General features: G+C 37.4%; 2 protein-coding genes across 5 annotated transcripts; one reads left to right on the top strand and one right to left on the bottom strand.

The window, feature by feature from the left end:
- Positions 1–861: 861 nt before the first annotated feature.
- asphd1 (aspartate beta-hydroxylase domain containing 1) lies at positions 862–7,310 on the bottom strand. 3 transcript variants are annotated; one of them, XM_027138946.2, is made up of 6 exons: positions 7,152–7,310; positions 5,689–6,119; positions 4,792–4,998; positions 4,063–4,270; positions 3,464–3,577; positions 862–3,300 (listed from the first exon to the last, which is right to left on the bottom strand). In XM_027138946.2, exons 1-6 carry the CDS (start codon positions 7,168–7,170, stop codon positions 3,191–3,193), a joined length of 1,089 nt encoding a protein of 362 aa, XP_026994747.1. In that variant the 5' UTR covers positions 7,171–7,310; the 3' UTR covers positions 862–3,190. The 3 variants fall into 3 exon arrangements, with proteins under 3 accessions (XP_026994747.1, XP_047656491.1, XP_026994748.1); XM_047800535.1 differs by lacking the exon at positions 7,152–7,310 and adding an exon at positions 6,508–6,922; XM_027138947.2 differs by having other exon boundaries at positions 863–3,300; positions 6,916–7,268.
- A 47-nt stretch (positions 7,311–7,357) lies between these two features.
- On the top strand, positions 7,358–22,067 carry sez6l2 (seizure related 6 homolog (mouse)-like 2). 2 transcript variants are annotated; one of them, XM_027138944.2, is made up of 19 exons: positions 7,358–7,687; positions 9,610–9,696; positions 9,875–9,940; positions 10,548–10,760; positions 11,433–11,569; positions 11,734–11,926; positions 12,034–12,219; positions 12,569–12,749; positions 13,785–13,948; positions 14,191–14,385; positions 15,050–15,188; positions 15,310–15,506; positions 15,611–15,805; positions 17,447–17,641; positions 17,824–18,015; positions 18,101–18,139; positions 18,739–18,856; positions 19,813–19,924; positions 20,760–22,067. In XM_027138944.2, exons 2-19 carry the CDS (start codon positions 9,633–9,635, stop codon positions 20,787–20,789), a joined length of 2,616 nt encoding a protein of 871 aa, XP_026994745.1. In that variant the 5' UTR covers positions 7,358–7,687; positions 9,610–9,632; the 3' UTR covers positions 20,790–22,067. The 2 variants fall into 2 exon arrangements, with proteins under 2 accessions (XP_026994745.1, XP_026994743.1); XM_027138942.2 differs by having other exon boundaries at positions 9,875–10,003.
- The last annotated feature ends 309 nt before the right edge of the window (positions 22,068–22,376 follow it).

Genomic DNA, 22,376 nt, shown 5'->3' with positions numbered 1-22,376 from the left:
GAACCCACACTGATATTCGCTAAGCATCAATTAAATCTCCTGAAACTGTGTATTGCCATCTGATGAGAACAAACAATAACGTACTGGCTATTCTCACCATCAGAAGGTGTGTTGGAAAAAAGTGAAAAACCCTCCATACACACTGCAAAATACAGAAGCACATCATTGGTGCTTTGTGCTATTGAAGCTTTATTTGTGACTGATGGCACTAGAAAGCATTAACCGACAATCTGGTCTCAGATATACAGAGATTTAGACCTTTATCTCATTGTCAAGAATTGAACCCTACAAAGCTACAGCCTGATGTCTTCATGCATAATTGTAAGCATGAACAAGTAAAGGAGATTGAAAATCATGCATAAAGGTTTGATCAGTTTGGTCTACAAAAGTTTATAAAGAACAGGAAGATGTCCAGTGCTAGTGGAAGCTTCACCGGAAATTGAGTGTGTGCACTAATTATTTTGAAACCAGAATAAAAATGGCTACTTTTATAGTTTCAAAAATATTAGTCAATAAATTGAAGCCCATTATATTTCATTTAAAAATTTTACACACAGCATGTAAAATGTTATCATTTTAATTTAATTTTTAATTTCCAAGAGCGGGTGAATAATTCTGGACCTGAATTTGAATACAGAGAAGAAAAAAAAGATTTTTACAGTATATATGCTCAGTATTCTGTAATAAGCCTACAGGCTTCAGAGTTCCCAGCAATCACTTAACGCTGGTCAAAATCAAACACAGGTGTGACATTGCACTTACTACATCCTGAACACATTACTGCAAAGTGCTCAGTTAGCCATCTGATAAATCTCACAGACCAAATGCAGAACAGATCCTCATAGAAACATTTTATTTCAAGCCTTATATTTTCAAAGAAAACAAACAGAAAGAGTGTTAAGGCAGAGAAATTTCACACCTAATTGTCAGTTGATTTAATGAAGACATCCAGTAATGATAATCTGAGAATCATCTAATGTATCAGTTAATCTAATGATCATATCCAACAGGATTTATGACTAAATCCATTTAAGTGGTGCCTGTGTGCTGCACTGACAAATTTTAAGTAGAGTTTGATCAGATCAAGTGGAGCCATGTCCAATAAAACTGAAAAGTTGAATAGAAAAAATGTATATATGCGTTTATAGATTCAAATAGTAGAATGTACAATATGAAAGCATTACAATAGATTTAATCTTTAGTAAGTAAAAGTGTATAAATAGGTCAGTACAAATGAGTCAGTGAATGCATTACTGTATGTAAAAAGAGGTAAACAGGGGAGAAGTACAAAGCACATCAATGAAGCAGTGTGTGTGTGTGTGTGTGTGTGTGTGTGTGTGTGTGTGTGTGTGTGTGTGTGTGTGTGTGTGTGTGTGTGTGTGTGTGTGTGTGTGTGTGATACCCTACAGACAGGTTAGGCCAAAGTCATACTGAGCCAGATTAGCTGGTTTGATTACAGTAAATAGAGAAGAGGATTAACTGATTCCCACACTGTAAATTGAATGATTTAATACTGTTTTAAAATTAATTAAGATTTGTAATCATTGTGTGACCTGATTCAAGTTTCACCCACAGTGAGTTAATACAGACTTATACAGTCTTAGAGCTAGATACATAGTATATCCCCCCTCTAAACTTTTTTCTGAGTAGCAGCTTTATGAAATATACTTTCAAGTGTGATAGACAGCATGCTAGCATTAAAAGCAAAGATTAGTCAGCTTAGCTCATTTTAGCCAACTTGCTATTATAGACTATGATCATTCATGAGTACTACATATAAATCCTCTCAGAAATCCTGTCAGGCTGGCAATTACAGTAAATATGAGCATTTGAACAATATGGCAATTACAGTAAATATGAGCATTCTGTTAGACATCCTGTCAGGTTAGCACATAACAGCCACCTAGCTAGCATTAACAACAAATGTTATGCACATTTTAAAGAAGTAGATAAGAAGGATATAATACAAGATAATGCCCATTATAACTAAGACATTTCAGCTTAGCTAAAGAAATGTTAAACATCTATCTGACACTTATTTACATACTCTAAAACATGGTGGAGTCATTTTATTTTAGCTATTCAGATCGTTAAGCAGTGAATATTACAAACATTTATGAATAAGGTGTAAAATCAGTTTATGCTAACTGGCTAACAAATTATGTGAAAACTGAGCACTTAACAATTGACAGGTACTCTAATTGCGCTAATTTCACATTCTGTGTTTTTAGTTGCCTTAGCATTCAAAAGGACTAGTTAAATAACAAATGTTATTTTGGGATTACATTTTTGGAGAAAACACAGAATGAGCAACAGCGATTGTTCAACTAACTTCAGATTCACTGACAGCCAGAAAAAGTCTTAATGTCACCAATGTCACATATATGAGCCCTATTACTCATGTGACAAAAAGATGAATTGTGTAATTAATTATGCTATATATGTTAACTAATAAGATATTATTTGTAGTATTGTAAACATCTTTTAGCTTTGACAAAAAAATCTTTAATTGAAGAATACACCTTTAGTGGATAACATGTTTGCTCTGCAAGGGTCCAATGTATCACACTGGCTGTACAGTCAAGCTTCACAACACATGCATGCAGTCAGATCAAATACTTTTTTTGCTGTGTGCTTCACAGAATGTGTCTGAAAATAAAACTCATCACGAAAATAAAACTCCATATGATAAAACAAGGTCTTCAGTACAGACATAATTATAATGTACATACAGTACTGACAGAATAGCTTGAATCACAGTATATATCAGAAAAAAGGTCACGATCAAGTTAACAAATCAGGCACAAAATGATACAACAGGAGATTCGAGTTATCAAGACAGGCACAAAGCAAAACAATATATGAAGATATTGAAAACTGGAGCTTGTCCCATGTTCACAGTTTTTGTGAGAGCATTAGATACAGAGCTCTAGAGAGAGGCGTAGTCAGAGAGACATGTGTGCTTGGTCTTAGTGGGAAGACAAACGTTTCTTTTTCAGTACATTTTAGAGAAAATACAATGCATTTACATACAGTCAATGTATTACATAATGGTAAGATACGTCAAATTTGTCTCCATATTTCTTTTTGGTAGATTAGAGAAGAGATCGGCTGAAACTGAATGAGATGCAGTTAGGTTCCATCTCTGCATATTTCAGTACAACTGGTAAACTCAGAGATATGTACTTGATTACTGTTCAGGACTGAAGATGTAGTCCAGAGCCTGTCTTTCTGCTGCGGCAACATTTGGGTGCCACAGGTCCACACTGAAAATCACCCTTGGACCATCTTCAGCACCACCTATATAACACAATAGAATGAAAAACTCCTGCAGTGAGTTGTCCAACAGATCTGATAATGTCTATGTCTATCCATTATAATGACTTACAGTGACATTTTACTGAGGACTAATTAATTCAGGACTTTAATGGGTTTCTTATTTGGTCATCATTTAAACTCTTACCATTATGTGAGATGGTGTGTAGGAAAGAATCGTCCACTAGGAGGCAGTGACCCTCAGACCAGCACTGCGGCTCACCCCCTACCACCAGTTCACATTGTGCAGGAGTCTGGAGACCTGTGGGATTTGTTCATAAATTAAAAATAAAGAATTAAGTAGATAAAATAAAAATAAAAAGATGATGTTACATTTTCTGTAAGGAGATGCCTATTTAAATAAATAATGTTCAATGTCAGTGATTTGTCAGGCAAGTTGTCAGAATAGAGGGCTTTGTTGTTTCTTGGTAACAAAACATGTTCCATATTTACCTTTTATGTTGCAGATGTAATTGTAAATTGATAATAATATTTGATTGATTATTACAGTAGGACAAACACTATAGTATATGAAGAATGAAACTCAGGGCATGCAAGTATATGAAGGTCCTCTGCTTTGTTGACATACTGTATAGTTTCGAAAAAAATAAGAAGCTTTATTTAGGTAACCATTACAGATTTAAGAGCTATGTCAAATATTTTTATATGATATTCTAAAAAGGATTGCCCTTTCATGATTAATACATTAAAAGTTGTGTACTGTAATTGGCCAGATTTAGCACTTACCCAGATGGCACCTGAGGCGTATGTTGGTGGGCCCATAGGTTCCCCCCGTTGAGGCCCCAGGGCCCAATATCCAGAATCCTGCTGAGCCAAGTGAGTTACTGCTGATGAAAGTTCTTAGGGAGTGGAGGGTACGGTACGTACATGGACATGCACGGCAATTACTTGCCACACACTCTCCAGCGTTATAGAGTGGGAACAGTGCCTGACCCTGAGAAGTCAAACATAAACATGATTAACAAATACATGAAAAAAGCAGTGTTTTCACTAACCAAGGGTGAAGCTTTTTTTGTTGTTGAATTTACATGTATGATGAAGCAGGAAAGGAAATATCTCAGTGGTGCAGTGCAGATATTGATTTGAGATAGTGAGTAAGTGAAAGCGAGTGAGTGAGAGCGAACAGGAGAGAGATTATGAGTGAGAAAGAGAGAGTGCTAGAGATGCTACTTAATTAAATATTTAATACATACTTAGTAGATCTCAGAGTGGCTACAAAATCACATTTTTACTAGCTTAGACCTGGAACTTCAGATCTCTGACAATCTCAAAATGAATTTGTTTAAAAACTTTGTGCTGAAGATGACAGTTTATTTTAATGATCACAATTGTTATTCAATTGGTTAAGTCTTTCTTATTTCATTGTTCGAATCCTCCAACCTGGCAACCAGAGTAAGACTTTTTTTTAACATTACATAATTACACTACGTTATACTTTATTCATTATTTTGTTACCTTAGGTCCTTGGTATATCCACCCCAGCTTTGTGTCAATGCCTCTCTGATAGACAGCCTGGAATTCTGCAAGGATTATGGGATAACTGGCCTCTAAGATCTCTATGTCATGGCGATGAGCATCCCGAGGGAAGAAAGGGATGCTTGGAACATCAGGGAGGTAGAAGAGGTGGGGTTTCTGAATGGAGGAGCGATCATTCATTCTAGTCTACAAAGAATAAGATTAAGGCATTTAGTCAAACTTAGAGAAAGAGAGAAAAAAGGGGCTAAGGTACTGTTTAGAAGGTGTTATATGTCAGAAGAAAGAAGAGCCCTGAATTTCTTTATTTGGTCTCCAGTTCTGGAGGAGCAAAGTTTGGGAAAGTTCTGCATTCTGCCTCCTGTACCTGATGTAACTGACATATTTATACACCTCTTATGTTTTACTATCCCTCTAAGTTACTGTTTTCAAAACAGTTTCACCTACTCAAATATTATACATATACAGTGCAGCTAGTATCTACAGATGAACTTTGGGTTCTTAGGTCTAAGTAGTGACTAATAAAAAACAGAGGGTTTTCAGTTCCAAAAACAATTCCAAGAAGAACCTCTTTATTAAGCTAGAGAAGTTACCCGTTCAAAGAACCTTTGCATGTATGTATTTAAAGGAAAAATAATTCCTACCATCAGTTACTCAAACTGCCTGTTTCTTCACCATAATAAATAACAGGTGGCATCAACATTACTTCTTAAACTTCAACTTTTAATTACGACTTGAAACAACATTTAAAACTTTTAAAGTCAAACTTTTATTTGGAACCTACAGTAATATTCTTTTATTAAACTCTGATTCTCCAAAATATTTAAGCCTGACCTCAAACCCAGATCTCACATGCCTGTTCTTCTAAATGTGTCTGACCTGGATGCGCAAGCCCTTGTGGATGCGGCCCATGCCGGCCCAACTGTAACGCTTGGCATACTCCTGCAGGGCTGTATACAACTTCCTGCTTCCTGCTGCTGCTTGAGCTGGAAATGGTGCATGGCTCAACACCGGCATCAGGTAACTCTTTGCTTCTTCTTCTTCCTCGCTCCCCACAGCAATTAAAGGAGAAGATTTGGGGATGGAATGGCCAGAGTCAACAGAAGAGCAGCTGGAGGAGCAAGATATAGCAGAGTGAGTCGAGCCAGATGAGCAGGATGGAGGGTCGGCACCAACACGGTAGCAATACCAGAGAAAGAGCACCAATAGAGTCCACAGAAGGCCACTCAGGGGAGGCCCACCCAGTTCCACACAGGGAGGCAGAGGGAGCAGGTCCAGGGACCACGACATCCTGCCAAGAGGCTGAGACACTAAAAGAAAAAGTGGTGAAGAAGAGATGAATAGAGTGAGATAAGGGCATACACAGAGCACAAGAGTCACACACACACATACACACACACACAGAGAGAGAGGGAGAGAGAGAGAGAGAGAGAGAGAGAGAGAGAGAGAGAGAGAGAGAGAGAGAGAGAGAGAGAGAGAGAGAGAGAGAGTGAGAGAGAGAGAATTAAGAGTGGAACTGGATGGCAAATGAAAACATGGAGGGTGATTTAAAGTGGATAAAGACAGGGTAAAAGAAAGGAGTAATTTGGATGGCAAATGAATCAGCCTTGATTTCTCAATGTGTCTATTATGGAAATTATCCAGTCATTGATTTCCATTACATACAAACATGCCACGGTTCCTTAGGGCTTTGCTCACCTAGTACAAATCATTGTTTGGATCAGGCATGGTAGGCTAGCAGTAAATCAACACTTGTGGAGTCATACATCTTTCTTAACAGATGTTAATCAGGCAAGAAAAAAACTGTACACGCAAGCTCACACTTCCGCATTTGTCTAATTAAAAAGCAGACATGACTTCGTCTTGTGCTTGATCTCCTTGTGCTGTTGCATAATCATGGTTCCTGCAAACGCCTGCGTGTTTGTGTTCACGTTCCTCACACGGGAGTGACTCCTCGACCAGCCAAAGCATCCCAGCTTTTAGTACGAAGCTACATCAAGCTCAATTACGTTCATTCCATCGACGAGCGCATCGAGCTCTACTTGTGTTTTGAATTGCTGCATGTGTTTGGCGCACGCCATGGTGGATCACGGCGTGTTGACTTACCGCGTCCCGGCTGCTGACTCGGTATGTCTTTGCCCCCTCGCTCTTTCCGCCTCCCCCCTTCCGTGTTTTCCCCGCCTGTGTGTGATGCTGCTGCAGCTGCAGCCGCCGAGCGTACAGCGGTACTGTGTTCCGCATTAAAATGACTCCGAAAATCTCCGACGTCGGTAGCCCCCCTCCTCCTTATACGGGAAAACCCGAAGGAGCCTTTTAACTCGAATGAACCGATGTTAACTCACGTCGTGTAATCAAATCCATGCAACGTTCCTGTGCACTTTTACGGAGTGCACTTCTGCGAGCTCAAGTCGCCTTCAAAAGCTGCGGGTGGATTTTCAAAACGATGAATTTCAGCACTTCATCCCTGGACAGGGGCTGGTGATGAACCGCAATATCGCTGTTCCACCACCGGGTGGCGCGATTTATTACAGAAGCAGTAGATTCACATCGACGCATCAAACAACACGGGACTCTTATGGCCGTTCCACCCACCTAAGCGCTGAGCCTTTGGACTTTGGACATTAAGCGTCGATAAAATCGGCAAGGCTAAAGAAAACGATATTTTAATTCGTTATTTGAGGTGTTGGCATCCCCGGGGAGCCTGAAGCCCGTTAAGGGCGCCGGGAGCAAGCAGATTACCTAAAACGCGCAGAGACTCTTCTGGTATTTTTTGGTGAGACGGAGGAGTGCAGACGAAATAGTCGCAGGACGAGATAAAATATAGGAATAATATTTCCCACAAAGACTTAAAAAAAAACAGCAGAGAAACGACGTGAAGGTGAGTAGTCTATGCTGTTTTCTGGTCGTCTTTGTTGACTGCCTTGACTGAATGAGAGTCTAGGTATTTGAGCTTGACAGCAACCCGCATAACGATGCATGATATTGCTTGAAGCAAGCACATAACACATTTTTATTTTAACAGTTGCATTGGCCTTATTTTACTTGAGCCAAGCGCACGTATTGGTGCTGATGCGTTCAGTGCGTCTCGCGTGGCAAAGGAGATGTTTGCAGATAACATGAAGGCCGGGAGGAGGAGGATGTGTTTTAAACGCAAGTGAGAGTGCAGATAAGGAGAAGCCTCATAAATGAAGACAGAGAGATGCGAGGTTTATGCCCGCAGCGTCAGCAACGTCTCTCTCTCTCTCTCTCTCTCTCTCTCTCTCTCTCTCTCTCTCTCTCTCTCTCTCTCTCTCTCTCATTCTACCACACTGAACTCGCGCGTCACACACCGTCAGGCATTTATTTATTTATTTATTTATTTATTTATTTATTTATTTATTTATTTAGGTGTTTCTAGTTCTCTTCTGATTCTTCGTTTTTATATAAGGCCCCGCATCATACCCTCATCCCTCACGGCAGATTGCAAGAAGCAGAGGGTCTTTACGACTGATAGCGAATCGCAGCAAGGAGGTGACATCATTGATGCCAGGATAAGGAAAGGTGGAGGCCGTATGTCATCTGTCCCATATGTCCTCGCCGAGACCCGCGCCGCGCAATGTGTTGCCAGATTGGGCTGCTTTTTTTAATCATTTTTAATGAACAGATCTCTATTTTCTTACTTACACATTTTTTTGCACTCTTTTAACTGGAAAGGAAATCTAATAGCCTGTACAATAATTGCTGCAAATTGAAATTGAAGGAATGCGTGTGTGTGTGTGCGTGTGTGTGTGTATACTTTTGTGTGTATATATATATATATATATATATATGTGTGTGTGTGTGTGTGTGTGTGTGTGTGTGTGTGTGTGTGTGTGTGTGTGTGTATAAAACGGACATAGTTTGATATGGTTTCTTGTATAACTGGCGTAATTTTTAATTTAATTTAAAATTTTTAGAATTTTTATTAATTATCTTAAAATTTTATTTAAGATAAACTCTTTGGACGTATAATACTTCAGTAATCTGGATGAGGGATTTATCAGATTATAAAAACAACTCAAATAATTAGTTTATTATACCGCAGTTAAAAAATACATAAGAGATAAGGCCATACAAAAGATACTGGCCCGCTGTTTGTTCAGTCTTTTGACTGTTTATGTGTAATAATTAAAAAGATTATATAGTATAATATACTATAATATATAATAACTATAATATTCAAGGGGATTGTGACTAGAAATGTGTTCAGTTGATATATGTGTTGCTTTTAGTTTAATTTTTATTGTGGGGCCTATGATTTGATTTAGTAATTTTAGATTTATCTACTTTATCTCTGGCTAATGGTTAATGGTCTGAGCCAGGATCTGATTGTAAACTGTGAGTGGTGGGTTTTTTTGTGAAAATCCTTGTTTGACATTGTACTGGGTGCTACAGTAATAATATATTTTCTATATTAAAATGTTAAACATATCCAGAAAGGGTAGCATATGGAATATATTTAATTGTAATGACATACATTTCCCAAAATGTGTGGTTTCATGGTTACCAAATTCTTAGTATTTTTTATTTTTTTATTTCTTTGCTCTTTACTGCAGCAAGAGAATAGACCTTTCTAACTAAGTCTAGATTCTTGATACATATTTTAGTACTCAGCCATTGCCTCATATTGGTCATCAGAGACTGGGCCATCTTTTTGGATAGTTTGGATAGACCAGACAATATTTACCAAAGGACAAATCCACCTGGGTTATGTTTTGTGATAAAATGTGGTGTTGCATTCTTTGGAGATATTTACCATTGTTTTCTGATATTTTCTTTTAGCTTTCGTTCTCTTGTACTTCATCATGGTGTCCACAGTTCTTGTTGTGACACTGTGTGTCACACTCATGTGCATTCATGTGACTACAGGTAAGATTATTTATATTTTGAATATCCATGTGTATATGTGTGTGCTCAAAAAGTTTAAATAAAAGTGTCTTAGATGTGTTTAGTGAAAATATTTTACATTCAGTCTGAAAAAAATAAAAGGCAATGTTGAATCAGTCACATGTTTTCCAGTGCAATTGTGCATTTTTTGCCCACTTAGGTGCAGCCTTTCTTACTCCTGATTCTGAGGCTCCTCCCACTATGACTTCTGATCCCCGCCCCCTGGGTGAGTTGCTCCATGCTGCGCTGATGAGTAAGAAGTATCTTGGCCAGTCCTCTGGCAACATAGGTGAGACTCCAGCTTATGAAGGGCTTGGAAATTGGCCCAAATAAGACAAACTAGGGTTGAACTACAACCTCATATATTAGTACTATTGAATGTTTTGCATAATGCTTTACAATGTACACATAACTTCCCCAAATGATTTTGAAAATGCTAAATATTCATCATATTATGGAGTATGACTTGAGCAAATAGGGACTATAACAGTAAATCTTTATTATATTATATAAGCAAATAACCCAATCACCTTACTATTTTTTCCCCAAAAAACAACATAGTACAGCTTATAAGTTACATTTGCATATTCAGTACAGCTAAAATTTACATTTGCATTTTAATGTATTCATTTGTCAAGTATGTTGCTCCAGTTTAATAACTGTCCAATCCAAGCAGAATCCAAACCTAGCATAGAACTGAGAAGTTGAAGGCATTTTGTTCAAATACCAAACAAGAGCATTTTGGTAGTTGTGGCACCTGGGCACACAGTCACTAAAGCAATCACTGAATAATGCTGGTCACCTTCCAAATATTGCTTTTTCTGAACATTCAGGCACAACCACTAACCCTACCCAGGCTGTTCCTTCTGTTGAACCTGCGTCTACAGTAATGTCACCAGGTGTTCTCACTACTGCCATGACCTCCTCAACTGCCCCAAAGTCTGGCCAATTAGGAGGGAAGGGTGGTGTAACATCACCACCATTAGAGGAGGAGACCACAACGACTCTGATCACCACCACAACAATAACAACAGTTCACACACCAGGTATTTGTTGTAAAGAATATGGAAATAACTATATATGCATCTGATTTATCTATCTATCTATCTATCTATCTATCTATCTATCTATCTATCTATCTATCTATCTATCTATCTATCTATCTATCTATCTATCTATCTATCGATTGTCATGGCATTAGTTAATTTGAGTGAATAAGTTTTCATTGATTGCTTTTGCACTGCAGATTAAAATGATGCAGCAGGTGTAGAAATGATTTGAGTTTTTTAAATTTAATATCTCTGCATTTTCTAGTGAACTGCAGGACTTGCTGATCAGTACAGTAAGATTCTGGGGCAACTGCCAAAAAGCAGGAAGGAAAAGCATAGTTGCCTTTAAAAATTTCGTCATTATAATTTGCTCCTACACATTTCAGACATAAAAGATCATATTTAGCTCATGCTGATTTCAGTCATTGTAGTGTTGTGGTTATGTTGATTAGGAGCTAAAGGGCAGCTGTGATTTTAGCATTATCATTCGGGCTGTATACTTGCACCAAAAAAATAAACTTTTTATATTTCAAATACACAACTGACACTGCTACAACCCCCCCCATCCCTCACTGCCTCCATCCCTCCCTCTCTTCCTTCCTTCCTTCCTTCCTTCCTTCCTTCCTTCCTTCCTTCCTTCCTTCCTTTCCTTTCTGTTTCTCTCTGTAGTGCAGTGTAATACTAGCCTGACAGGCATGGAGGGTATAGTGGAGTCTCCAGACCAGCTCTCCTCATCAATTCCGTTTTCTCCACTTGAATGCACATATAGCATCACTGTATACCCAGGATATGGGGTAGAAATACAGGTATAATCCTGTTACCTTATCTACCTCTGATTAGATTTGTTGCATGCCCACTGCTCTGATGGCTGATGACAATTCTTTGGCCTTTACAAAGGTGAAATCAGAATAATGCAAATTTAAAAACTTTCATAAGATGTTGGTTAATATTGTCTTCACTGGTGTCTCAGGTGAAGAAGGTGAACTTGTCTAAGGAGGAGTCTCTGACAATTCTGGGACTGGATGGCTCAGTACCTGAACTTTTAGCCAACGAGACAATGATCAGTGAAGGTCAGGTGATACGCAGTACAACAAATCAGGTGCAGATTCACTACCGAAGCCTGAAGCAGACCAACCATGGCATTTTCACCCTTCACTACCAAGGTAGCTTTTTTAAAAGTGGATTCAATTTCTCGTTATGTACTATATATTAATTATGACTAATATGACTGGTGATTGACTTTCTGTTTTGTTTATTTATTTACATTCAGCATTCCTCCTCTCCTGCCCATTCCCTCTGTCTCCTGAGGGGGGCATAGTCACTGTGACTGACATTCACCCTGGAGGTCAGGCTCACTTCCACTGTGACCCCAGCTTTCAGGTCAGGGGTCATGAAGTTGCCACCTGTCTGAACGCCACCCGACCCCACTGGAGCACTCCTGAGCCTCAGTGTATGGGTGAGGAGACAAATTTTTTATAAAATTTATAAATAACAATTTTTTTCTTTTCAATTGTTTTTAAAGATGCGGTTAGTGAGTTTAACACACATATCTACTGTGGCCTGTAAATTCAAAAGCACCCTCATGCACCAGCATTTAGGCTTCCATGTGTTTTGGAGGCATGCCTTTGAGCAGTGCACTTAACTCAGGGACTATATGTACAGTAAATATCCATGAATTTCAAAACCACTTGCTGAAGCTAACTTTTGCCAAAATCACTGGATATACCTTTAAATTTCTCCATTTTATGTTGTTTTCTTTTACTCTTAACCTAGCATATTTGTGTCTTTTTGTGTATTGTGTAAAGCCGTGTCTTGTGGCGGTTGGATCAGAAACGCTACAGTGGGACGGATCCTCTCTCCCACCGTTCCCTCCAGCAGTAACCTCAGCAGTAGCAACTTGAGCTGCCATTGGTTGCTTGAGGCCAAGGAGGGTCACCGACTACACCTTCATTTTGAAAGGATGGCTTTGGATGAAGACAATGATAAGTAAGTCATAAATATGCTCTACTGCAATATGGTAATGAGACTGTTTGAAAGGTACACTGTGAAGAGAAAAAAATATGCAAGTACATTTTGTTCCACAGGGTACAAACGCCTGCCCTTACCATTAAGCATGTCACTGTAAAATGAGAGGAATAAGGATAGACTACACTGACTTTACCAAGCAATAAAAAGCAAACAAAAATATCTTTGAGTTTACCATCCTAGCATAAATGGACAGTTACACCATAACAAGCAAACAATATAAAAACACTCAGAGAATAGAACAGATCAATAAATCAACAAATCCTATTTAGGGTATATTCCCAGATTCACCAGAATAAAGTGATTACTAAAGATGAATGAATGAAAATCTCAGAAATTAATTCCTAATCGTTTAAAAGGGTTAGTTTTATTATATATATTCTAGATATTTACAATAACATAAAATATATTCATACGAAGGCAGAATTCTGTTATTCTTATGTATTGTTTCCAGGTCTGAGCTTTTGTTCATGATGTTGGGTTTGACTTGCACAGGTACTGTATATAAAAATAGCTAGGATGGAATTTTCTTTATGTAGTGTAAAATGTACTTAATATTTTTGTATTATTAATATTAATGTTATTAGTATTTATCATAATACAAGTTACAATATAAGACAATGTTAGTAATTCGATAAAATAAATGGTTCAGGAAAAAACATAGTTTTACTAGGATTTCTGAAATGTATACATATATTACTTTATAAATACTACAGTATACCACATAGCAATGTTTAATGCCCTTGAAATTAAAAAAAAAGGATTGTGTGGGGAATATTCTTGTATGACATTTGGTTTTTTGCTGGTTTTGCCATGGAGACCTGGCAGCCGTGTTCTTATCAGAAATTCAACAATATTTGCAGATTCTGTTGGTTTAGAAAATGTATAATTATCCTGCTTATTAATCTTGATACACCTTGTGTATAAAACCTTGAAACACTTTCACAGTAACACCTTCCTGATCTGTACCTGTCGATGTACCTGTTTGTCTTTCAGATTGATTGTCCGCAGTGGGAATAATTCCAACACTCCACTTCTTTTTGACTCGGATCTAGATGATGTTCCGGAGCGTGGGATAGTGAGCGAAGGATCATCTTTGTATCTGGAGCTAACAGCTGACTCTTCCTCCATCCCTCTGCTGATGGCACTTCGCTATGAGGGTGAGAAATAGATACAAATAGAGAGGGAGGGAGAGAGAGACCATGTCATGACAAATTTATAAAAAGAACTGTCATTCTCACCTCTCATAAACACATTTCATGTTTCCCTAAAGCACCATGAACAGTTTTTTCTTAGGTTAATGGTCCTAAAGTCAGGTAGTCAAAGGCATTTATTTATGTGCATTCAAAGATTTTGTTTTCTCTGTTTAATCTTTCTATCTATTGCTCTTGGACCTCTGCAGCGTTTGATGGCGAACACTGTTATGAACCCTATGTTCCTCATGGGAATTTTAGCAGCAGTGACATCACCTTCCCTCTTGGAACTACTGTAACCTTCTCCTGCTCTCCTGGATTTGTCATGGAGCAAGGATCGGGGGTTATGGAGTGTGTCGACTCAAGTGACCCCCACTGGAATGAGAGTGAGCCTGTGTGCAAAGGTATAACCTCACAACTCATAAACAATTTATTTACATAATCACATCTCAAAGATAAATTGATGATTTGACAGAGCAGATAACATTTATTAAGGAAACATGGACATCTCATATATTATACATTTGAACAAAGATACCTGTTAAACTTCAACCTCACTGTGGACCAAATTTAAGAAAATACTTGCAAAGAACTAAAAGAATGTTTAAAAGAAAAAAAAGTAAAAAAAAAAAAGGTTTTTAATTCGATTTCTAGGGTGTTGCTGTGGTATTTTAGGTGGTTGTTAGGGTTTTGCCAAATGCTTGTTATTGTTCCAGGGGATTGTAGAGATAAATAGAAACAGTTTTACAATTTTATATTTTGTATTCTGTTTGTTTCTATACGTCTGAGACAATGTCCCTTGTTAAAAGCGCTTTACAAATAAATGGATTTTAATTTATTTGAATTGTTGGGGAATGGCTAATGTGTCGCTATGGTATTCCAGGTAGTTGCTACAGTATGTTAAAAAAATGAAATTTAAAAAAATGTGCTTTGAAAAAGTTGTGTAAATATGTAATATACACATTACATAATTACACACTTTTTTAAAGCACTTTTTTTTATTCCATTGCACATCCTGTTTCCTTTCTGATTTTCATACTTTCACATATCTCTGTATTCTATATTTAGCTCTATGTGGCGGGGAGCTAACAGATGCGACAGGAACCGTGCTGTCTCCCGATTGGCCACAGAGCTACTCAAAGGGGCAGGACTGTGTGTGGCAGATTCACGTCAGCGAGGACAAGAGGATTGAACTGGATGTACAAATGTGAGTGTTTGTACTGTATGTATATGTGTGTACATGAAATGCATGTAATCCACATTTATTTCAGTGAATCTACTAATCTAACTCAATTGATTGAAATCTCTTTGTCTTTTCCCCCCAAAAGTTTGAACATTCGTCATAATGATATTCTCACCATATTTGATGGCCATGATCTGATGTCCCATGTGATTGGTCAGTATTTGGGGTCACGGGAAAGGTTCCGTGTTGTGTCTGGTGGCTCAGAGGTTACTATTCAGTTTCAAAGTGACCCTGATGACTCCAGCTTCATCCTGAGCCAAGGCTTCCTGATTCACTATAGAGGTAAAATGACTTAATATCCACCATATCTTGATTTATTACTTTTTTTCCATTTGATTTTATGTCCAGTAATTGATTTGGGTGTTACTTTATTCAATCTTCTCTAGAGGTGGAACCTAATGACACATGCCCCACTTTGCCACCAATTGAATTTGGCTGGAGTAGCTCTTCCCATGTCTCACTTGTGAGGGGCAGTGTAATAACATATCAGTGCCAACCTGGCTATGACATTGTGGGTTCTGACATCATTACCTGTCAGTGGGATCTTTCCTGGAGCAACAGCCCACCTACCTGTGTGAAAAGTAAGTCAAACGACTCAAATGATTTATTTGTCTATACGGCATTGTTAAAAAAACCATTTACTGCTGCTGATAATATATATATATATATATATATATATATATATATATATATATATATATATATATATATATATATATATATATATATATGGCCCAGCCAAAGTTTAGTCCCTGCTCTAATTCTCATGCATTTGAATATTTAACTTAAATTTTACAATTACTTTCTTATAGAATACTTGCATATTATCTCATTAGCATGCATACATATTTACATTTTAGTATAAGTATATGAACATACTAGCTTTTTTGAATACTCTCATACTTAACATATCCAGTTTAGTTTTATTTGTATAGCACAAATTCAAATCAAATTCTATTTGTCACATACGCAGACAAGCAGTGAAATGCTTTAAGATTTTGCATATCACAGGTTGTTATGAGCCTGGGGTCAGAGCGCAGGGTCAGCCATATGGCGCCCCTGTAGCAGGTGAGGTTAAGGGCCCTACTCAAGGACCCAATGTTGATGTCTCAGTAGCTTCTGGGCTTGAACCCTGACCTTCTGATCAGTAACCCGAAGCCTGAACCGCTGAACCATCACGTCCTCACGTGATTGTCACAAAGCATCTCAACAAAACCCGTTACCCAATTATTTATTTATTTATTATTTATTAACATTAATACCAAATTCATACTAGCATGCTTTCTATTATTACGAGATAATGTATGTCAGTATATCATTATTATATATAAACACTATATGGGCAGAGGTTGTTGTATACCTGACCATCACTCCAATATGTGTTTTTTAACACTTTAATGCAGATTTAGTCCCCATTTTTCTGTTAAAAACTTCCACACTTTTGGGAAGGCTTCCTACTTGAATTTGGATCGTGGCTATGAGGACTTCAGCTGCAGGAGCATTAGTGAGGTCAGGCACTGATGTAAGGTGAAGAGGCTTGAGGTGCAGTCAGTGTTCAAGTTCATCCCAAAGGTGTTCTGTGGGTTTGAGGTCAGGGCTCTGTGCAGTACACTTGAGTACTTTGACTAGAACATTGGAAATCATTTCTTTATGAACCTTGGGCCAGTTAGTTTCAGAGAAGGAAAATAGTAAAGCTACAGCATACAGATATGTTCTATACAATGTATGCTTCTGACTTTGTGACAGCAGTTTGGGGAAAAACTGCACATAAGGTGGGTGTGATGATCAGCTGTCCACAAACTTTACAATTCTGAGATGGCAAGGGACTGAACAGCAAGATCTTGATGTAGGAATTCACCTTTAAGAAAATACAACAGTTCAATCTCTCTGGGATTTAGTCTTTGGTGATGAGCTACTATCCTTAACAAGATGCCTATCAGACATAGTGAGATCGAGGAAGATACACGAGTGTCTGAGGTAGGAAAGGAATGGATGAGTTGAGCTTCGGCAGCATGGAGTTTATAGGTAAAAGAGTGGGCATAGAGAAAAAATAGAAAAGGACAAAACACTGAACCTTGTGGCACACCAGTGGAGAGATTGCATGGAGTGGATATGCATAGTGTCTTTTGGGGCATCTTTTTAAATAACACATTTATTGGGTTGTTTGTTTTGATGTCTATATACCATAACTGTTGTTCCTCCTGGCTTTATTCCCTCTGTAGTCCAGCAATGTCCTGACCCAGGGGAGGTGGTGAATGGAGCACGCTCAGTGCACCCAGAATTAGGCTTTGCAGTGGGAACAGTGGTGCGCTTTACCTGTAATCAAGGTTACCAACTGGAGGGCCCTAGTCAGATCTCCTGCCATGGCAGAGACACTGGCATGCCAAAATGGAGTGACCGTAGCCCTAAATGTGTCTGTAAGTGTTTGGGTTCTATGTGTTTTGAAAGCTTTCTTTAATTTCATTTGTGTAATCCACAGTGTTCATGTGTATAAAAATCTTCTTTATATGACATGTTAGAGATCATTATAAGCATTTAACTTAAACATGTAAAAATTTGTCCTTCATATATTTCTCATCTCTTTCTCACACAAATACAGTAAAGTATGATCCATGCCCAAATCCTGGTGTGCCAGACAACGGTTACCAAACTCTGTATAAACATAGCTACCAAGCAGGGGAGACTCTGCGCTTTTTCTGTTATGAAGGCTATGAGCTGATTGGAGAGGTCATCATCAACTGCGTCCCAGGACACCCCTCTCAGTGGAACAGCCCACCCCCTTTCTGCAAAGGTATGAGAAAATGCACCAACACAAAAAAAGTGTTGTATTCTGATTAAATACACTATGATATGCTCAGTGTTTATTTTCTCTACAGTTGCCTATGAAGAGCTGTTGGAAGATCACAAACTGGAAGGTAATATGACTGCACCACATTTACTGTAACATTCACTATTAAATATATATTTGTGTGTAGCAGTTAATCCTGAGCCTTACTCATAACTGAACCATATTCTTTAAAATTCTGGGGGCTTGTCAACTTTTTGGATATAGATATGAATACATACTCTCAGTAAAATCATTAGGTGAAAAGTTAAAATAAAGATAAGTAAACTATACTTTATAATATTATTTTTATAGAATTTCACATATAGGTACAAGCATACTAGCACTTGCACACTTACAGATTACATATTTACATACTTGCATAATTGCATACTAGCATAGTAACATACTTGCATAATAATAATATATTCTAAAATGTATGGGATATTTCTTTCCCTAGGATAAAACAAAATAAATTCATTAATTGTGCAAAATTCCACACTACAACTTCCATTTCCACAATGCTGCTAAATCTAGAGCTACTCACATCGTATAAATAAAGTTAGATTTAAATCTACAAATAAAGATTTTCATAAGTAAACTCATATCTATGTACTGAAGCTAGTTGTAACTGTAGTTATGACTTCATATTTTTCACTGTCCATTCATGGTCCTCTTGATTCTGTTCAGTCTCTCAGTCATTAGAGGCCTCCCACCAAATGCTGAGTGAGAACATTGCATTGGCCATCATCCTGCCCATCATCCTGGTCATCCTTTTGATTGCTGGAATATATATGTATTACACTAAGTAAGTGGAAAATGTTATCTTTTGTAAATACTGACTAGTAATGCTTCCTTTCAAGAGGAATATTTTGGGAAAAATCCAACCATTGACACATCTGCTGTAAATATGTCTACATTTATAACAGTGATGCCATCATCTCTAGAGCAAGCTTTCATGGTTTGTTTTCAGATTACTCTGATCTTCCTGAATATAGCAATGTTCTTAAAGGTGGAAGTAATCTTTTTGCTAGCTTCCTGACTAGCCAAAGGAAATGAGATATTACTGTACAGGATATGAATATATAGACAATAATTTTGCTGAATTTCTTTAAATTGGCATTGAATTGTAAGATATTATTAGCAGTGTAACTGTGCAGAGTAACTAGAGTACATAATTCAATTCATGTATGTAAACAGAGACATTAAAAAGTGTATACCACAAAAAATATAGTTAGGTAGTTAAATACCTAGCTTACTTTATATTAGTTAATGTTTAAGAAAGTAAGAAATGTTTACAATATGAAATATGACTGGCTATGAAAAAATGCCTGTGTTAATCTACCATGTCAGACAAATTGTCTCTTTCTGTTAAAGTAGGTGTTTCTTTGCCACATTTATTGATTAAACGCAGCAAAGCTAGATGTGCCGGCTTGTAAGACTAACAGCTCTAGTTCTAGAGTTCAGATCTCTTGAGACTGGCATCAATTTTGTGCAGAGTGTAAATGAATTTACAAATATGTCTAAAACTATTTGTGTTTGATACTGTAATTATTGTGCAATAGAGATAGGGAGTACTTTATTAATCCCCAGCGGGAAATCAGGCCATTATCTCTCTTTTAGTCTCTCACTGCACACAATTAATTTCTCTCTCTCTCTCTCTCTCTCTCTCTCTCTCTCTCTCTCTCTCTCTCTCTCTCTCTCTCTCTCTCTCTCTCTCTCTCTCTCTCTCACTCTCTCACTCTCTCTCTCTTACACAAACAGTGTTTGTAGGTTGCAGTGGAAGCCACTATTTTGGAAGTCCCTGTCACACACCCACTCCTATAGTCCCATCACGGTGGAGTCTGACTTTAATAACCCACTGTATGAAGCAGGGGTAAGATACTTCAATCAAGTCTAATCCAAACTAGTCAATAAAAACACTGAACTCAATAAACATAATTGAGTGGACATTACGCAAATGATTATTGCAGATAATGAGATTACTTACTCAGTGTTATCTGACCAAAAAAAGCATTTAAGGTGCTTTCAGTGCTCAGGAACCAAATCCTGAGACAGAGATCAGTTGCATTTTAGATTAATTTTACTAAAACTAAAACACTTATTTTGTTTTAGTAAACTGTGTACCTCGTTGATATACAACAATGTTCCATTGATGTAATTATTGCCACATGCTAATCAATGAAATGCAGCTACAAATTGCTAACCATGCTACAATACAAACCATGCTAGAAAAATTGGATGGGAACCAAGTGGACATCTATAAGCAAGATGAATGAACCATTTTAGCCACTTTAGTAGATAGCTAGAGTTATATCTAGTGCACATCAACACATATTCAGCTGACTGGTCAATTAACACAGTTGAATTACAAGACTAATCTAGCTAGCTTATTCACAATTTTTTTATTTAGATACTTTTCTAAATTTACAGTAAATAAAAATGTAATTAGGTAGTGAAGCTTATCAATGGTGTCAAAATAAATTATACGGTCCTTTTTAAGGGTGTTTGTAAATGTAAATGTCTTTCTGACATATTGTGAGAAGCATCTTCTATTATTTAAAGGTGGTCAAACATCTCAGGACTTCTTATTATATTCAGAATCATATTTCTGCAGTGATGTATTTGTCTAAATTTGTTTATTTTTGTTTAATTAATTATTTGTTTATTAAATTTCTGTCTAATGTTATGGTTGTTCTATGTCTCTGTAGGACACACGGGAGTATGAGGTGTCCATCTGAAGCAGCAAACAAGAGAGAAATTAAGGATGGAAAGAATATGAATGGATGATATAATGTCTGTCTCTCACTTGCAGTCCTTTAACCAATATACCTTTTCTTTCTTTTTCACTCTACTTTCAGTATCTCTCTTGCTCGTTGCTGACTCATTTAACAGTGTGCGTGTGTCTGTGTTTGTGTGTGTGTGTGTGTGTGTGTGTGTGTGTGTGTGTGTGTGTGTGTGTGTGTGTGTGTATATGTGTGTGGAAAGAGAGAAGAGACCGTTAAAGAGTCAAAAAGGTTAAGGATGAGCTTAATGAGCTAATTCTCCACATCAGATATGTTTTCTATTATTTAGGTTGGTGCCTTAGGGACTTAACTGAGATCAAGGTAGTGACAGTCAGGATGAGGCTAAGGGTTAGTCAGCGACTTGGGGGGAGGGTGGAGAGAGAGAGAGAGAGAGAGAGAGAGAGAGAGAGAGAGAGAGAGAGAGAGAGATGGAGAGGGGGGGGCTTTTTCACACGGGGACTGAATCATAGAAAAGACAGGAGCACACACAAACACACATAACAACATGTAAACAAAAACATCTACTCATACTCCACTGCACACACATACACACATGCAAGAAACACAATATATTGAATGTAAATATTTTGATTGAATATTATGTATACAAAACTAATGTATACAAAACTGATCCAGTGCCAAAATAACGACATCCCATAATGTGACGTCAAAACCATGTTTCACAGGTTGCCATAGTATTTCCTACATTTATAATGTAATAATGACCAATAATGCCAGCGTTTCATAATGTTCTTTGCTGTTTCTTAAAATCTCTTTCTGCTTAATGTTGAATGACTACGGGATTAAAAGGGTGGAATGTCTTCATGCTTAGGGCACGCAACGATTGTATATTTTATTGCTTCAGCTTAGGATCCATTCAAACAGTTATCCTTACTATCATTGTTTATCAGAGTTGATGTTGCATATGCACTATGTTGACAAAAAAATATATGAAGAAAAAAGTCATCTGCTTGCTGTGATGCAGTATCAAACTGAACTGCTTTTTATAATGTTATTTTTCAATTGAATCATGGTTTGTTGTTAATATTAAGCAGTGAGTTTTTGTCTCTTCCACTGTGCCATACTTGGAGTCTATCTGTGGACTCTGTTGCATTGAAGTGTTACTAATATTCAATTGTTCATATTATTTATTAATCAACATAGTATATTGTCATGAAGGCATAATTTATTTGCTAAGATTTAAGAATAAATAAAGGTCTGTTGGATGGTGAAGGTTTGCTTTATTTTTTGTCATCAAAATGTCATGAATAGCCATGGTCATAAAAGTAAAGTAGTGAAGTGTGTGCTGAGGTGAATGAAAGCCTTATATAATAATTATTTACTCATATGGAACCAGGCAAAGCACTGTTTAATCTATAGTGCTGGGAGTACTGGAATTTGATCCTGTCCGTATAATCATATTTATTCTAGATGTTCTCCCTGTGTTTGGCAGTATATCTTCTGGGTTCTCTGAATTCCTCTCACATGTACAAACCATTAGTTGGATTGTCTCTAGGTGTGTGAATGCACTGCATGTGTGCA

The sequence above is a fragment of the Tachysurus fulvidraco genome, chromosome 15 (assembly GCF_022655615.1).
Source record: "Tachysurus fulvidraco isolate hzauxx_2018 chromosome 15, HZAU_PFXX_2.0, whole genome shotgun sequence".
NCBI lineage: Eukaryota > Metazoa > Chordata > Actinopteri > Siluriformes > Bagridae > Tachysurus > Tachysurus fulvidraco.
This window is presented reverse-complemented; position numbering and strand designations above follow the sequence as displayed.

Excerpts from the sequence above, each read along its gene's own strand:
- sez6l2 (XM_027138942.2), top strand. The coding sequence starts at position 9,633 with ATGGTGTCCACAGTTCTTGTTGTGACACTGTGTGTCACACTCATGTGC. Across the intron at positions 11,570-11,733 it reads GATATGGGGTAGAAATACAG|GTGAAGAAGGTGAACTTGTC; the intron begins GTATAATCCTGT and ends CTGGTGTCTCAG. Across the intron at positions 19,925-20,759 it reads ACCCACTGTATGAAGCAGGG|GACACACGGGAGTATGAGGT; the intron begins GTAAGATACTTC and ends ATGTCTCTGTAG.
- asphd1 (XM_027138946.2), bottom strand. Across the intron at positions 4,271-4,791 it reads GGATATACCAAGGACCTAAG|GGTCAGGCACTGTTCCCACT; the intron begins GTAACAAAATAA and ends TTGACTTCTCAG. Across the intron at positions 3,301-3,463 it reads ACACACCATCTCACATAATG|GTGGTGCTGAAGATGGTCCA; the intron begins GTAAGAGTTTAA and ends TGTGTTATATAG.